General features: G+C 36.9%; 1 protein-coding gene across 1 annotated transcript in view; it reads left to right on the top strand.

Moving 5' to 3' along the window:
- Nucleotides 1-19,149, top strand: part of LRRC9 (leucine rich repeat containing 9) — a 132,994-nt gene that overhangs the window by 105,150 nt on the left and 8,695 nt on the right. Inside the window, exons 25-29 of the mRNA XM_055436735.2 lie at nt 138-277; nt 5,237-5,373; nt 9,904-10,121; nt 11,962-12,030; nt 18,835-18,975. Coding sequence (XP_055292710.1) covers nt 138-277; nt 5,237-5,373; nt 9,904-10,121; nt 11,962-12,030; nt 18,835-18,975 — 705 coding nt within the window. The remainder of the gene's footprint in view (nt 1-137; nt 278-5,236; nt 5,374-9,903; nt 10,122-11,961; nt 12,031-18,834; nt 18,976-19,149) is intronic.

The raw sequence follows: 19,149 nt of genomic DNA, 5'->3' as shown, positions 1-19,149 counted from the left end.
ATATATTATGTTGTATAGTCCAAGTTTTATCCATAGCATCTTAATAGTTTTTAGGATGGTGATAGCCTCAAACCAAAGATATATATACAGCATCATTCATATTTTAATAGCTGAGTAATCATGGATTCTTTCTGTAGGTGTTGTGCCTAAACTATAACCATATTGAATCAATCATACCCCGACTAAAGCCTCAGACTCACTTGACCAGTAGACAACTGCTCTACCAGAAGGTGCCTTCAAGTGGCTATGGGCAGCAAGGAACTTCAAAAATAAACAGGTATTATTCTTTTTTTACAACTATAAATAATTTTGCTTGGCAATTTTAAAAGCAGTTAGTCATATCAATGCCAGTAGTAACATATATTTAGCTTATTTAATACTTAATAGCTGCCTAGCAAAAATAAACTTTATAAATAAAAAGCTACCAAAATACTCCTTTGTTACTGTTTTTCCCTGCTTCTTCCATTTCATACCCATATTGTAAAAAAATGAAAAAAAGTAAAAGAAAAAACCTTGTATGTTTAAGAACTGTGGGTTGTTGTTGTTGATTTTGAGATACAATTCACATACCATAACACTTACCCTTTATGTACGATTCAACATTAGTCATGAGGGAAATGCAAATTAAAATCAGAATATGATACTTCTTTAACTCCATTAGAATGGCTGTAATAAAAAAATGTAGACATCTAAGTGTGAAATTCCTGAGTCAACTTCTTAAGAAACTGCCACACTCTTTTCCAAAGTGGTTGTACCAAATTCCATTACCAAAAAAAGTTTTGAGGGTTCTAATTTTCCCACATCCTCACCAACATTTGTCTACATTTTTATTACCGCCATCCTAATGGAGTTCCAAAGAATAGCAAGGAGAGATAAGAAAGCCTTCCTCGGTGATCAGTGTAAAGAAACAGAGGAAAACAACAGAAAAGGAAAAACAAGAGATCTCTTCAAGAAAATTAGAGATTCCAAGGGAATATTTCATGCAAAGATGGGCTCGATAAAGGACAGAAATGGTATGGACCCAACAGAAGCAGAAGATATTAAGAAGAGGAGGCAAGAATACACAGAAGAACTGTACAAAACAGATCTTCACAACCAAGATAGTCACGATAACGTGATCACTGACCTAGAGCCAGACATCTTGGAATGTGAAGTCAAGTGGGCCTTAGAAAGCATTACTACGAACAAAGCTAGTGGAGGTGATGGAATTCCAGTTGAGCTATTTCAAATCCTGAAAGATGATGCTGTGAAAGTACTGCACTCAATATGCCAGCAAATTTGGAAAACTCAGCAGTGGCCACAGGACTGGAAAAGGTCAGTCTTCATTCCAATCCCAAAGAAAGGCAATGCCAAAGAATGCTCAAACTATCGCACAATTGCACTCATCTCACACGTTGGTAAAGTCATGCTCAAAATTCTCCAAGCCAGGCTTCAGCAATATGTGAACCGTGAACTCCCTGATGTTCAAGCAGGTTTTAGAAAAGGCAGAGGCACCAGAGATCAAATTGCCAACATCCTCTGGATCATGGAGAAAGCAAGAGAGTTCCAGAAAAACATCTATTTCTGCTTCATTGACTATGCCAAAGCCTTTGACTGTGTGGATCACAATAAACTGTGGAACATTCTGAAAGAGATGGGAATCCCAGACCACCTGACCTGCCTCTTGAGAAACCTGTGTGCAGGTCAGGAAGCAACAGTTAGAACTGGACATGGAACAACAGACTGGTTCCAAATAGGAAAAGGAGTACGTCAAGGCTGTATATTGTCACCTTGCTTATTTAACTTATATGCAGAGTACATCATGAGGAACGCTGGGCTGGAAGAAGCACAAGCTGGAATCAAGATTGCTGGGAGAAATATCAATAACCTCAGATATGCAGATAACACCACCCTTATGGCAGAAAGTGAAGAGGAACTCAAAAGCCTCTTGAGGAAAGTGGAAGAGGAGAGTGAAAAGGTTGGCTTGAAGCTCAACATTCAGAAAACAAAGATCATGGCATCTGGTCCCATCACTTCATGGGAAATAGATGGAAAAACAGTGGAAACAGTGTCAGACTTTATTTTTTTGGGCTCCAAAATCACTGCAGATGCTGATGGCAGCCATGAAATTAAAAGACGCTTACTCCTTGGAAGGAAAGTTATGACCAACCTTGATAGTATATTAAAAAGCAGAGACATTACTTTGCCAACAAAGGTCCGTCTAGTCAAGGCTATGGTTTGTCATGTGTGGATGTGAGAATTGGACTGTGAAGAAAGCTGATCGCCGAAGAATGGATGCTTTTGAACTGTGGTGCTGGAGAAGACTCTTGAGAGTCCCTTGGACTGCAAGGAGATCCAACCAGTCCATTCTAAAGGAGATCAATCCTGGGTGTTCATTGGAAGGGCTGATGCTGAAGCTGAAGCTGCAATACTTTGGCCACCTCATGCGACGAGTTGACTCACTGGAAAAGACTCTGATGCTGGGAAAGGTTGGGGGCGGGAGGAGAAGGGGATGACAGAGAGTGAGATGGCTGGTTGGCATCACCGACTCTGTGGACATGAGTTTGAGTGTACTCCGGGAGTTGGTGATGGTCTGGGAGGCCTGGCATGCTGTGATTCATGGGGTCGCGGAGAGTCAGACACGACTAAGCGACTGAACTGAACTGAATGGAGTTAAAGAAGTATCTTATTGTGGTTTTAACTTGCATTTCCCTTATGACTAATGTTGAACAGCTTTTCATATGCTTATTAGCCATTATTTTATCTTATTTGGTGACTGCCTATTTAAATATTTTGCTTATTTTTCGGTTATGCTGTTTGGTTTTTTATTATTAAATTCATCAAATATTCTGGATACAACACTTTTATCAAATAAATGATTTACAAGTATTTTTCTCTAAATGTGTGGCTTATCTTTATGTTTTCTTAAATCATATCTTTTAAAAGAATTTTAATTTTGATAAAGTCCAATCTATCAACTTTTTCTCTTACAGATTATGATGTTGTACCTAAAAACTCTGTTTAACCTAAGGTTACAAAGATTTTCTCATGATTTCTTCAAGAAATTTTTTTTCTCTTACATTTAAGACTATAATCCATTTTGAGTTTATTTTTGTATATATTGTGAGGTAAAATGTGAGGGCTAAATTGAATAGCCTTGGTAACTTTGTTGAAAATCAATTGACTATAACTGTATAAGTTTATTTCTGGACTTTTAATTCTATTCCATTGATCTGTGAGTCTGTCCTCTTGCCAGTTCCAGACTAGTTTGATTATTGCAGCTTTATAAGTTTTGAAATCAGGAAATGTAAGCCCTCCAACCTTGTTCTTTTCAAAGATTATTTTAGATATTCTGGGTTGTTTGCATTTCCTCACAAATGCTATGATGAAATGGAGAAAAAGAAAAGGGAGAAAACCTGCTAGACTTTGATAGAGATTGAATTGATTCTATTAATCAATTTTGGTAGAACTACCCTGGTGGCTCAGAGGTTAAAGCGTCTGCCCCCAATGCGGGAGACCCGGGTTCGATCCCTGGGTCGGGAAGATCCCCTGAAGAAGGAAATGGTAACCCACTCCAGTATTCTTGCCTGGAGAATCCCGTGGATGGAGAAGCCTGGTAGGCTACAGTCCACGGGGTCCCAAAGAGTCGGACACGACTGAGCAACGGAACGGAACTGTCTTAGTAGTAATAGTCTTCTACTGTATGAACATGAGATTTTTCTTTATTCATTTAGATCTTTAATTTATCTCAGCAATGTTTTGTAGTCTTCTGTGTATACATTTTGCACTCCTTTTGTTAATTTTTTCTGAAGTATTTTATCATTTTTTATAATATTGTGAACAAAGTCTTAATTTCTTAGTTTTCTTAAAGTCTTAATTTCTCAGCTATTACGGATGTATAGATATTCAATTGATTTTTATATATTAATCTTTTACCCTATATCTTCATGAATTAATTTATTGGTGCAATGATGGTTTTGTTTTGCTTTTTTTTTTTTTTTGGTGAATTCCTTCAGATTTTCTAAATACAAGATCATGTCATCTGAGAATAAAGACAGTTTTACCAATTCCTTTCCAATCTAGATTTGTTGCTGTTCAGTCGCTCAGTCATGTCAGACTCTTTGCAACCCCATACACTGCAGCACACCAGGCTTCCGTGTCCTTCACCATCTATCAGAGCTTGCTCAAACTCATGTCCATTGAGTCAGTGATGCCATACAACCATGTCATCCTCTCTCGTCCCCTTCTCCTCCTACCTTCAATCCTCCCCAGCATCAGGGTCTTTTCTAATGAGTTGGCCCTTCACATCAGGTGGCCAAAGTATTGGAGGTTCAGCTTCAGCATCAGCCCTTCCAGTGAATATTCAGGATTGATTTCATTTAGGATGGACTGGTTGGATCTCCTTGCAGTCCAAGGGACTCTCAAGAGTCTTCTCCAGCACCACAGTTCAAAAAGCATCAATTCTTCAGTGCTTGTCCTTCTTTATGGTCCAACTCTCACATCCGTATGTGACTACTGGAGAAACCGTAGCTTTGACTAGATAGACCTTTGTTGACAGAGTAATGTCTGTACTTTTTAATACACTGTCAAGGTTTGTCATAGCTTTTCTTCCAAGGAGCAAGTGTCTTTTAATTTCATGGTTACAGTCACCGTCTGTAGTGATTTTGGAGCCCAAGAAAATAAAGTCTGTCACTATTTTTTTCTTTTTCTTGCCTGATTGTGCCAGCTGTTGCTTTTTATTCTGAGTAACTCTTTCTATATTTCTTTGTTCTTTATCATATAAAACTGATTTTAAAGAAGAAAAAGTTATTATTATATGAATTATAAAGGCAGAATGTTATAGCTTAATTTGCTCTATTAGTAAATTCATTCTTTTTCTTCAATTTATAGTAAGTACATAATAAACTCGGAGAAGGCAATGGCAACCCACTCCAGTACTCTTGCCTGGAAAATCCCATGGCCGGAGGAGCCTGATAGGCTGCAGTCCATGGGGTCCCAAAGAGCCGGACACAACTGAGCGCCTTCACTTTCACTTTTCACTTTCATTCACTGGAGAAGGAAATGGCAACCCACTCCAGTATTCTTGCCTGGAGAATCCCAGGGACAGGAACCTGGTGGGCTGCCATCTGTGGGGTCGCACAGAGTTGGACACGACCGATGTGACTTAGTAGCAGCAATAATAAACTGCCTTTTTATGCTTATACAAACAGCTAATTTGAAATTAAATTTATGGGCCAAACTGACATTTGTGTTTCAGAGATACACCGAGCAGTGAAAATTTGCCTCCAATAATGAACAGTTTAGAAGTTCTTCATTTGGGCTACAATGGAATTTGTAATTTGATTCAGCTACAACTTAACAGACTAAGAAATTTAAAATTCCTCTTTCTTCAGGGTGAGTAGCAACACTGTTAATGTGTAAGTCTTTATTATTAAAAACTGACTTGATTATCATCCTATTTTGAAAGCAGATATAAGCATCACTCTTAGAACAGATTCATTGACAAAATTTGAGTAATCTCAAATGGGTTTATCTTGAGTTATTTATATAAATAATGTAAATGCAATATTCTAGGGCTATAGAAGATTGCATTCTAGCTCACCAAAGCACATGCATTTTTTATCCAGTATGAATGACATAATAAGGGCTGGGACTAGAATGGTGTCATGGTGTCAGTGGAAAGGGTGAGTAACGGGGGAGTCCAAAAGATTATTTAAAAGAAGTAAATATTAGGACTTAGTGACTAAATATACAAGGAGAGAAAAATAGTTCAGGGTGGTTTTATGCTTTCATTAAGACACTGGCAAACAAATTTCTAAAGCTAGAGAGAGGATAGTGTTGTGACCACTCTGAGACATAAAAATGGAAACTTTTTCAAGTAGTGGTACTGGACCACAGATCAGAACTGGAGATGTATAGTTTAGAATTATCCCAGTGGAGGTGATAGGTCAAATCATAATACATGTGCTTATTTAGGAAATAATGATAAAAGAGAAAGAATAAAAAGCCAAAAAGACATGTAGAGACACAACTCCCCCCACTACCTCTCAATAATTCCCTTCCACACCCCATTCCCAGCATTAACAAGGCTGGGAAAAAAAGAACCAGCAGAGGAGTCATTCAAAAAATTTTGAAAGAAAACCAAGAAATACAAACTCCCAATATCAGGAGAAAAAGGGTGATTGACCAAAGTCAAATGATGAAAAGAATGAGGCCTGTAAAAAGAATATTGGATGTAGACAATTGGATTCAACAAAAAGGAGACCACTGGTAACCTTCAGAGTATCAGATTTGGAAGTGTGGGAAATTATTGGATAGGCAGTAAAAGCAATAGAGGTTAGAGGCTGCATGTTCAAGGAACTTGTCCTTGAAAAATAGGTAAGAGATAGTAGCTAGTGAAGTTATGAGCATATCTGAAGGTTTGTAAAGAGGTCAGTTAGGTTAAAGATACAGAACAGGAGGAGATAGAAAATTCTAAGGTCAGTCTAAAGGGAGAAGAGGTCAAATGCTGTAGAGAAGTACAGAAATGTGGACAGTAATAAGATAAGGTCATGCCAGGATATATCAGAGAGTTAGTTAACCTACATTTCACCTGCTGCATTAAATTTGCTAAGATGGTAGAAAAGTCTTTAGGGAAAGGGCAGGGTAGGGCTGTAGGGAAGCAAGTTAGATTCTTAAGGATTAAGAGCTAAATTTATCTAAAATGTAACTATATAGTTAAATAAGTGTGAATTTTCAGAGTGGCAAATTTGCTAGTCATAGAAATGTAAGATCCCTGAAATCACATTTAGCATTGTTGTTTTTAATAAGCATTCTAAAGTGAATAATGGCCAAAAACATGCTACTGTAGATATTATTCAACACTTAAAGCTAGCTCATGTGATTTTTATACCACTGGATTTAAAATATTAAAAGTGACAGTCAAAATATATAATTTTTTGAAAGTGATATACAACTGAGTCATTTTTCTTCATCTGACTTAATAGACTTTTTTTCATTTATAAGTAAGGCACTGGTAATGTTTCAATTTAATTGTGTGATTTAATTCTGTGAGCAATTTTATTGAAGGTTATGATGTTATCAATTTCTCTAAAGAATAAAATAAAATAAGATTTAAATAAGATTAAAATAAGACTTACACAGTAAAAATTTATTTCCTCACAGTTCTTGGCCAGAGTCCAAGATTAAGATGTCAGCAGGGTTGGTCACGTCTGCAGCCTCTCTTCTTTACTTGTAATTGTACTCTGTATCTTCACATGGTCTTCCCCTTTGTGTCTATGTCCTAATCGCCTCTTCATATAAAGATACCCAGTGATACTCGATTAGCGCTCATCTAATGACCTTATTTATTTAACATTTAGTTCAGTTCTGTTCAGTGGCTCAGTCGTGTCCGACTCTTTGCGACCCCATGAATCACAGCACGCCAGGCCTCCCTGTCCATCACCAACTCCTGGAGTTCACTCAAACTCATGTCCATCGAGTCGGTGTTGCCATCCAGCCATCTCATTCTCTGTCATCCCCGTCTCCTCCCACCCCCAATCCCTCCCAGCATCAGAGTCTTTTCCAGTGAGTCAACTCGTCGCATGAGGTGGCCAAAGTATTGGAGTTTCAGCTTTAGCATCAGTCCTTCCAATGAACACCCAGGATTGATCTCCTTTAGAATGGACTGGTTGGATCTCCTTGCAGTATTTAACATTAGTTACCTCTTTAAAGACCCAAATACAGTCACATTCTGAGGGTCTAGGGATTAGGACTTCAACATGTAAATATGAGGAGACACAATTCAGTCCAATAATCAACAAGGAGGATAAATAGTGGGTGAAAGACTGAATGGCATAGTAGTAGCAGCACTGTAAAAGGTCTAGGTTAGGCCTAGTGTTGCTACCTTTATGTCATTCAGCAAGACAATTTCTCTGACCCTCAGCTTTCTGATGATTAAAAAATGATAATATTCTCCCTGTCTTAATTTGAGAATCTAATAGAAGTAAAAGCATTTGGTCAACTCAGGGTTCCTCTTCTTATATAAGTTATTTATACTTACAACTATTGATTGCTACAGTAAAGAGAAATCATAGGTTATAATGAAAGAATTGAGGTTCTAAAAAATGTAATAAATTCTTAGTTTTGTAGTGTAATTGCAGTTCGAAACTATGTTGAGTAGGAATTAACAGTATGATTAAGGTAAAGGTATAACTGACATACAGCAAATTAGTTGATTAATAATACAGCATAATTAGCAATGCAACAAATTAGTTTATTTTAATAATATATCTATTCGAATACTTATTAGAATAATCCAGTATACTCAGGAAGCATATCTTTTTTTTTCTTTTTTAACTACTTCCTGGTACATTTTGGTCTTTTTTTGTTTTTTTGGTTTTCATTTTATTTAAGTATAGTTGATTTGCAATGTTGTGTTAGTTTCTGGTATATGGCAAAATGATTCAGCTATATATGTATAAATACATATGTTTACATACATATATATTCTTTTTCATATTCTTTTCCAATATAGCTTAGCATAGGATATTAAATATAGTTTCCTGTACTATATAGTAGGTGCTTGTTGTTTATCCATTCTATATATAATAGTTTGCATATGCTAGTCCCAAACTCCCAGTCCATCCTTCCTCTACCCCCTACCCCCTTGGCAACAACAAGTCTGTTCTCTATATGTCTCTCAGTCATTTCTGTTTTGTGAATAGATTCATTTGTGTCATATTTTGGATTCCACAGAGTTTCCTTCATAACTCAGTTGGTAAAGAATCTGCCTGCAATGCAGGAGACCCTGGTTCGATTCCTGGGTTGGGAAGATCCCCTGGAGAAGGGATAGATTACCTACTCTAGTATTCTGGCCTGGAGAATTCCATGGACTGTATAGTCCATGGGGTCACAAAAGTCGGACACAACTGAGTGACTTTCACTTTCACTTTGGATTCCACATATAAGTGATATACTATGGTATTTGTCTTTCTCTTTTTGACTTATTTCACTTAGCCTGATAATCTCGAGGTCCATTCATGTAGTTGCAAATGCAATTATTTCATTCTTTTTTATGGTCGAGTAATATTCCATTGTATACATGTACCACATCTTTATCCATTCATCTGTCAATGGACATTTACGTTGTTTCCATGTCTTGTAAATGGAAATGGCACTTTTAAATAGTGCTGCAGTGAACATTGGAGTGGAAGTATCTTTTTGGTTTATTGTTTTCTCCAGATAAGTTCCTAGGAGTGGGATTGCTGAATAATATGGCAACTCTATTTTTAGTTTTTTGAGGCAACTCTATACTGTTCTCCACAGTGTCTGCACCAATTTATATTCCCACCAGCAGTATAGAGGGTTTCCTTTTCTCCACACCCTCTCCAGAATTTGCTATTTGTGGACTTTTTCATGATGGCCATTCTGATCAGTGTGAGGTGGCACTTCATTGTAGTATGAATTGCATTTTCTCTAATAATGAGTGATATTGAGCATCTTTTCATGTGCCTTTTGGCCATCTATATTTCTTCTTTGGAGAAATGTCTATTTAGGTTTTCTGCCCATTTTTTAATTGGGTTGCTTGTTTTTCTTATTATTGAGTTGTATGAGCTAGGAAGCATATCTTTTGCAGCACTTTTATACATCTACTGATAAAAATCAGTATAAACTATTTTAGCACTTAACTGTTGAAGAGACAGATTGGGTTAATTCAGTACATTTTCTACATCATATCTTGATCTTTCACACATAAAGGAGAAATTTTACCTAGTATTATTTGATGATGATGCTACCTTCCTATAAATTAATGTTTTTATCCTTGGAAACATGTTCTTTTAATACTTCACTTTTAAAAAATCATTTGATAAAAATATTTAAACAAAGACAGTTAATTTACTCAGTTTGGGCTCACTTGACATATCATGAGTTACCTTTTTTCAGGAAATGAAATCAGTCAAATTGAAGGACTTGACAACTTAGAAGTCCTCCAAGAATTGGTAGTGGACCATAACCGCATCAGAGCATTTAATGATAGTGCCTTTGCCAAACCAAGCTCTCTGTTGGCACTTCACCTGGAGGAAAACAGACTACGAGAGCTGAGCAAATTACAACCTTTGGTAAAACTAGAGAAACTCTTCCTAGGATATAATAAAATCCAGGTAACATTATTTTGTTTTGTTATAAGATTTGCAAGACTTAACCCCTCTAAATAGAAAGCTGTCAAATACACCAATGAATATTTTGCTAGTGAGCTAATTATCATTTATATGACATGTAAATACTCTGGGATACAGAAATGCTCACCCTACTTCTAGACTTATAAACCTGACCAACCCACATGCATCCACCTCAATGCCCTGTAAGAGATCTTTTTAGTTCCTGACTGCTCTTGGTCCGAGCTGTTTGTGCATCTCAACCCCAGACTCCCTCTGGGCCTTTAAACTTAACATTTGTACTTGGTCTACCTGACATTTGAATCCTGACAATGAACTTTGACTTGGCTTTAATAGTCCATCTTTCCCCACTAAAGGCTTCCTGCCTTTGTTTCATCTGATCATAATTCAGCCTAGTTCCATTAGGCCACTGCCCCAACCAGCCCTACCCAAGCTGTCTTCTGAGACAGTATGCAGATAAGAGGTACACACATAATCATACACAATCCTAACATTTCTCTTGGTATTTTGCTGATGATTGGTTAGCCCTCCTTGTACCAATTTTGTTATTTCTGCCCATACCTCTAAGACAACCTCGAAGACAAACTGAACTGTGTACTGCCCCACAAGGGCAGGGACCATGTCTTTCTTGACCAAATTTGTATTAGTGCATAGCATTGTGCCTGGTACATAGTAGATACATGATTAATATTTGTGGCTCTACTTACTGAAGTTCAGGAAGATTTTCTGGAGTGATATAAAAGCCTGAGCCGTACCCTTTTCTACCTAGGAACTAGGAAATATATATACAGAGAAAATAACATACAATTAATACATCAAGGTTCAAACAACATTCATCTGAGACGATGAATGCCAAAGCTGGCAATGGTTCTTTCAAAGCTTTATCTAGAAGAAATCTAAATTATAAAAACTGCATTCCTATAGGAACTCTTTCCAGTGATAGAAATTAAGCTAACACAAAAGATTTGTCAAATCAGACTTACATGAATCTGAGACTTTACCCAGTATCAAGTTTTATTAATAATTTCAAGGATACACATGGTTTGGGGCCTTCCTGTGGCTTCTCAAATTCTACTTCCAAGTGATCTAAAATAGGTCTAAAATTTTTTTATAGATACTTGATGAATTGGCTAAACCCACTTGGCATTCCAAGTAAGAATAGAAGCATATCAATAACCATTTCATTACTGTGAACTAGCAACCACCTTAAACTGATCGTGTTGCCTAAATTTTGTCAGCAATACCATTTTAAAAATAATTTTTCAAAAACTAAAATGTATTTGCAAACTTTCACCAATGTTAAATAATGATAAATAATCCCATTCAGTAGCAAAAGCAACTTATTTAACTAGAGAAACAGTTTTTCAACCATATATATTCCCAGCAAATATGTCAGTATTCAGTCCATTCAACATGACATGCTCCTTCCTGGTTAAGGTTTTGCTTGATATGTACCTTTGAAATTGTTTAGACTAGATTCACTTCCTTTTCCACACATCTAGGTCAGTCCTCTTAGGAATTAACCAAATACAATCTGAGTTTTAGAATAGATCATAACTCTTCTGAAAAAAATATGGTCTTTCCTAACAAGGGCTGCTGTATGGCCTGTTTTCCATGTTGGCACATCATCTTTACCCAATCATGTATTTGAAATCAATAGTAAACAGATCTATCTTTAATCAGCAATACAAAATATTGTCACTCAAGCTCATTTCAGAAGATTCAACTTGTTATAATCCAACACCGACATATAATAACTTCAAATCAGCATATATTTGAAGATGTTGGATAACCAAATAATAATTTACTGCTTAATTTTTAATAGGATATGGCAGAACTGGAAAAACTTGATGGTATCTCTTCCCTCAGAGAACTTACAGTTTATGGCAATCCGGTGAGTCTTATTTTTCTAATTTATCAGTTAATTTACTTTAAATGTAATCTATAGTTGTATATAATTTATTTTTATATACTGTGAGAAAATATTTAATTTTATCTGTTTCCACATGCATAGACAAGTTATCCAATTTATTATTGACAAGTACAGTTTATTGACTAGTGTCTTCTTCCAACTGATTACAATATAAATTGCCATTGTCATATACAACAGGGTCTACTTCTTGGTTCTACTTTGTATTCATTGGTCTATTTGTCAGTCCCTATAACAATATCAGTCTATGTTAATTACTAAAGTTTTATATTAAGTCTTGATATCCAGTAGAGTAGGAACCTCTAATTTTCCCTCTTTTCCTCCTTCTCTCTTTTTTTCTTCACTGTCTTAGCTATCCTTGGCCCTTTACACTTCCTGTGAGTTTCAGGAAACAGCTTCTCAAGTTATATGAGAATCTTGTTGATAATTTAATTGGAAATTGGAATTGCATTATATTTATAAATTAATTTTGGGGAAAATTTGGCACTTTTACTGTTGGAGTCTTTGAAGGGATAAAATAAGCAACTACCCTTATCTAACATTTGAACAAATTGAGAAATATGACAGTGGCAGACAGAGAGGTGAGAATGTTTTGCTTAGTTTAGAATTTTGACAAAGCCAAATGGCCCTGCCAACAGTTGCCAGAATTAATCTTGATGACTCAGTAGCGGGAATACATGTCTGAGGCCTTTCCACATGGAAGGAGAGCTTCTCCTGCAGGAGCAAAAGCAATAAGCTCTTTCTGAAGAGAAAAGACAGGAACTAAATATGACCAGTTTAATCTTACCAGATTTATCAGTTAAGTCACTTCCCCAAGTAGAGGAGTGAAGGGACTGAGAGAGCCAGTAGTGCCACATCATAGAGTTACTTCCACCAGGAAAGAGACACAGTAAGCAGTCTCCCCCAATATTTTTAGCTTTCATCCTTTTCATTCACAAACATGAATATCCCTGTGTTTATTTTATGTCCTTCAATAAAGGTCTGTGATTTTCTCCTAAAAGTTTTAATCATCTTTGGTTTAATCATCCTGTTGTTTTATTTTTTTTCATTTCTGTTCTTTTAATAGCTGTTTTAAACAATATCTTTTTTATATGTTTCTGGTTGTTTGCTGCTAGAGTATAGAAATTCTGATTTTTTGCATATTACTCTTTATCCAGATAGCTTCTGAACTCTCTCTTAAATTCTAATGGATTGTAAATTTTGTTGGATTTTCTCTGTAGTCAATCATAATATTTGCAAACAATGACTCTAATCTTTCTTTCCAATCCATATGGTTTTATTTCCTTTACATCTCTCAGTGTACTGACTAGGACATCTAGTACAGTATTGAAGAAACACACTCATAGTTACTGACTTCAAAGAATGCTTCTAAATTGTCACTATTAAATATGATGTTTGCCGTAGGTCATGGGTAGATAACCTTCATCATTTTAAGGCAGTCCCGTTCTAATTCCAGTTTGCTACTTGTTCTTATCAGGAATGGACACTGGATTTTAACTAATTGGTAATATAGTATTTATCTTTAATCTGTTAATATGCAAGTTAAATTAATAGAATATAGTGCTAAACCATCCTTAAATTCCTGGGATGAATATTACTTGGTCACCTTTTATACTTTACTGGATTCAATTTGTTAAAATTTCATGTAGCATATTTGTGACCCCATGGACTATACAGTACATGGAATTCTCCAGGTAGCCTTTCCTTTCTCCAGGGGATCTTCCCAACCCAAGGACTGAACTCAGGTCTCCCACATTGCAGGCGGATTCTTTACCAGCGGAGCCACCAGGGAAGCGCAAGAATACTGGAGTGGGTAGCCCATCCCTTCTCCAGGGGAATCTTCCTGACCCAGGAATCGAACCGGGATCTCCTGCCATTGCAGGCAGATTCTTTACCAGCTGAGCTAGAGAGAACTCTCCAATTAATTTTAGGAGGCAAAACAGCATTGATCAACTTGAAAAGAATAGCATAAGAGAACAAAATCATAATAATTTTACTTATTTCCATAGAGATATGTTGAACTTCCCTGGTAGTTCAGTTAGTAAAGAATCTGCCTGCAATGCAGGAGACCCTGGGTCGATTCCTGGGTTGGGAAGATCCCCTGGAGAAGGGATAGGCTATCCACTCCAGTATTCTTGGTCTTCCCTGGTGGCTTGGCTAGTAAAGAATCTGCCTGCAATGCAGGAGACCTTGGTTTGATCCCTGGGTTGGGAAGATCCCTTGGAGAAGGGAACTTGCTACCCACTTCAGTATTCTGGCCTAGAAAATTCTGTGGACTGTATAGTCCATGGGGTCACAAAGAGTCAGACATGACTGAGTGACTTTCACTTCTACTTCCTCTCTTTTTCTAGTCTATGAATTAATTTATATAAGAGAAGACTTGTATGTTCCTTGAAGGATAATTAGATCTTATCTCTAAAACCATCTGAACTTAATATTTTTTGAAGTTAGACTTTGAACAACTTATTCAAATTCTCTGACACGACTGAGAGACTGAACTGAATTGGATATATATCTGGTCATTTTCTATTAAACTGATAAGAAAATATACTACATTATACTTAAGAACATATGCTGCTGCTGCTAAGTCACTTCAGTCGTGTCCGACTCTGTGCGACCCCATAGACAGCAGTTCACCAGGCTCCTCTGTCCCTGGGATTCTCCAGGTAAGAATACTGGAGTGGGCTGCCATTTCCTTCTCCAATACATGCATGCATGCTAAGTCACTGCAGTCGTGTCCGACTTTGTGCAGCCCTATGGACAGCAGCCCACCAGGATCCTCTGTCCACAGGATTCTCTAGGCAAGAATACTGGAGTGGGTTGCCATTTCCTTCTCCATTAAGAACAGATACTAAGTTCAATATTGAGAACTTACATTTTTCAATAAAATTGTCCTTTTCTAACTTTTACATGTACTTCCATCATACTACTTTCATAAATTTTTAAAATCTTGATTATATCTGTGTTTTGTCACCTATTTTATAGTTAAATTATTTTTTTTTGCTTTTTCTCTCTTATATTTGATGAGTCTTACTATCATACTAATCTCTTCAAATAACCATATTTTGGCTTTATCAAGTATAATTTTTCTTTTTTAATTCATTAATTTCTACCCTCTTTCTTTAGTTTCTTGGAATTACTTTTTTAAAAAAATCTGAAGTAGTAGAATGCCTACTCATTAACTTTTAATATTTCTTCTAAATTAATAAATTTTAGGATACAAATACTGCTTTAGCAACAGCCTAAAAGTTTTGATATGTAGTGTTTTTCCTATTATTTCTTAGAATCTACTTTACAAAAGATTTCTTCTCTAACTAAATTATTGAAGTGTGATAATTTCAAACCTATTATGTATTTTTAGTTATCTCTTTGTCATTTATTTCTAGTGTTGCTATATTTTAATTAGAAGAGACAGTTTATACATTCTTTGGTTTTATGAAACTTGCTTTGTGGCCTAGAATGTGGTTATCTTTAAACTCAATTTATGACTTAGAGATCAGTCCTCATTAATATATATGACATGAGTTTGAGTGTACTCCGGGAGTTGGTGATGGACAGGGAGGCCTGGCGTGCTGTGATTCATGGGGTCGCGGAGAGTCGGACACGACTGAGCGACTGAACTGAACTGAACTGATCTACTACATTTAAAAAAATAGATTATTTATTCCCTTTTGATAATGTTTCTTTCTTCCTTCCTTCCTTCCTTTCTTTCAATCACAAACAGTGCTGCATACATCTTCTGTGTTGTCAGTCCCCCAGATCATATCCATATTCAGAGATTTGCTAGAAGATTTGCTAAAAGTCATGGGACTTAGCATATAGTTGTACTCATGGCTAAAGGTTTATTACTGTGACATAATGAGGATACAAAGCCAGGCGATGAAGGAAAAAAAACATAACCAGAGTCAAGGAATCCATGTGCAAGCTTCCTTATGCTTTTTTCCTCACATGAGGGAGTCACACAGTGTACACTCTTCACCCAATAACAAATATCTTATTTTCTGACCAGGAAATCCCATTAGATTTAATGGATTTCAAGGATTTTTGTTGGAGGCTTGTCACATAGGTACTCTCTGCCTATCACATACAAAAATTCCAAGACCTCAGAATGAAAGCAGGTTGAACAAGATCCTCAGTTCAGTTCAGTTCAGTTCAGTTCAGTTCAGTCACTCAGTTCAGTTCAGTTCAGTAGCTCAGTCGTGTCCGACTCTTTGCATCCCCATGAATCACAGCACACCAGGCCTCCCTGTCCATCACCAACTCCTGGAGTTCACTCAAACTCATGTCCATCGAGTCGGTGATGTGTCCAACTCTTTGCGACCCCATGAATCACAGGACACCAGGCCTCCCTGTCCATCACCAACTCCTGGAGTTCACTCAAACTCATGTCCATCGAGTCGGTGATGCCATCCAACCATCTCATTCTCTGTCATCCCCTTCTCCTCCTGCCCCCAATCCCTCCCAGCATCAGAGCCTTTTCCAGTGAGTCAACTCTTCACATGAGGTTGCCAAAGTATTGGAGTTTCAGCTTTAGCATCAGTCCTTCCAATGACCACCCAGGACTAATCTCCTTTAGAATGGAGTGGTTGGATCTCTTTGCAGTCCAAGGGACTCTAAAGAGTCTTCTCCAATACCACAGTTCAAAAGCATCAATTCTTCAGCGATCAGCTTTCTTCACAGTCCAACTCTCACATCCATACATGACCACGGGAAAAACCATAGCCTTGACTAGACAGACCTTTGTTGGCAAAGTAATGTCTCTGCTTTTTAATATGCTATCTAGGTTGGTCATAACTTTCCTTCCAAGGAGTAAGCGTCTTTTAATTTCAAGGCTGCAGTCAGCATCTGCAGTGATTTTGGAGCCCAAAAAAATAAGGTCTGACACTGTTTCCACTGTTTTTCCATCTATTTCCCATGAATGATGGGACCAGATGCCATGATCTTACTTTTCTGAATGTTGAGCTTCAAGCCAACTTTTTCTCTCTCCTCTTTCACTTTCATCAAGAGGCTTTTTAGTTCTTCTTTACTTTCTGCCATGAGAGTGGTGTTATCTGCATATCTGAGGTTATTGATATTTCTCCTGGCAATCTTCATTCCAGCTTGTGCTTCTTCCAGCCCAGCGTTCCTCATGATGTACTCTGCATAGAAGTTAAATAAGCAGGGTGACAATGTACAACCTTGACATGCTCCTTTTCCTATTTGGAACCAGTCTGTTGTTCCATGTCCAGTTCTAACTGTTGCTTCCTGACCTGCATACAGGTTTCTCAAGAGGCAGGTCAGGTGGTCTGGTATTTCCATCTCTTTCAGAATGTTCCACAGTTTATTGTGATCCACACAGTCAAAGGCTTTGGCATAGTCCATGAAGCAGAAATAGATGTTTTTCTGGAACTCTCTTGCTTTTTCAATGATCCAGTGGATGTTGGCAATTTGATCTCTGGTTCCTCTGCCTTTCCTAAAACCAGCTTGAACATTTGGAATTTCACAGTTCACATATTGCTGAAGCCTGGCTTGGAGAATTTTGGGCATGACTTTACTAGCATGTGAGATGAGTGCAATTGTGCGGTAGTTTGAGCATTCTTTGGCATTGCCTTTCTTTGGGATTGGAATGAAAACTGATCTTTTCCAGTCCTGTGGCCACTGCTGAGTTTTCCAAATTTGCTGGCATACTGAGGGCAGCACTTTCACAGCATCGTCTTTCAGGATTTGAAATAGCTCCACTGGAATTCCATCACCTCCACTAGCTTTGTTTGTAGTGATGCTTCCTAAGGCCCACTTGATTTCACATTCCACGATGTCTGGGACTAGGTGAGTGATCACTCCATCGTGATTATATTGGTCGTGAAGATCTTTTTTGTACAGTTCTTCTGTGAATTCTTGCCACCTCTTCTTAATATCTTCTGCTTCTGTTAAGTCCATACCATTTCGAGCCCATCTTTGCATGAAATGTTCCCTTGGTATCCATAATTTTCTGAAGAGATCTCTTGTCTTTCCTATTCTGTTGTTTTCCTCTATTTCTTTGCATTGATCACTGAGGAAGGCTTTCTTATCTCTCCTTGCTGTTCTTTGGAACTCTGCATTCAGATGCTTATATCTTTCCTTTTCTCCTTTGCTTTTCGCTTCTCTTCTTTTCACAGCTATTTATAAGGCAAGACCCTACTGTTTGTAAAAGTTGTCTAGGCATAATGAATTACCTTTATCACTTAAGGAATGGTGGGAAATCTTCCAAAATCCAAGAACCAAAAACTTGTTAAAACTTACCCTTGCAAACAGATCCTTCTAAAGTTAACAGCCTCAAACTATGTTAACTCTTTCTACACACTTTCTCATGCATATATGCAAGTAATAGGTTAACACTATGAAGTGATGATTCATACAGTTCAACAAATGTGCATTGAATTAAATTGCATAGTACCTATGGGAAAGTGTAAGTTTCAAACTAATTCTTATAAGTAAACTTTTATAATATAATCCTATTCATGAGTTGGGATTGCCTGTAGTTAATGAACAATATCATATACTCTTCAAAGAAACTAAACCTGCACATGGTAGCCTTGGTTTAAAAAAAAAAAAGCTCTTATCTTCATTTAGCATAACAGAAAATTAAGAAATCTTTTCAAAAGGGAGTTTCTATTTGTATCATTTAATACTATATATTAGCTGTTACCTGTCATCTTTGCTGTCTATGCTAAATATCCTTCTCAATAAAGATTAATCTTTGAAATAAAGAGCTTTTTTAAGGAATGAATTGTTATTTTTAACTTTATTCAGATTTGTAGAAAAATGCTACATCGCCACGTGCTTATATTTCGACTGCCTAACTTACAGATGTTAGATGGAATTCCTGTGAATTCAGATGATAGGGCAAAAGCTGAATTTCACTTCTCTGAACTACAAGCAAAGAAAAATTCGGTAATGATTATTCACAATTTTCCTTTTAAAATATATAAATTAGTAATAGATGAACATTATGTCATGATTTTTACTTAAATGTTTACATCTAATGTATGATGCTTCTGTAGACTATTTTAGTATGTATTTAATGATTATTGTCAAAAGCAGCTTCATCTGGTGAATAGAGCACAT

The sequence above is a fragment of the Moschus berezovskii genome, chromosome 9 (genome assembly GCF_049115385.1).
Source record: "Moschus berezovskii isolate FMDL1 chromosome 9, NW_MosBer_1.0, whole genome shotgun sequence".
Taxonomy (NCBI): domain Eukaryota; kingdom Metazoa; phylum Chordata; class Mammalia; order Artiodactyla; family Moschidae; genus Moschus; species Moschus berezovskii.
Note: the sequence above shows the minus strand (reverse complement) of the source record. Positions and strands in the feature narration are given on the sequence as shown.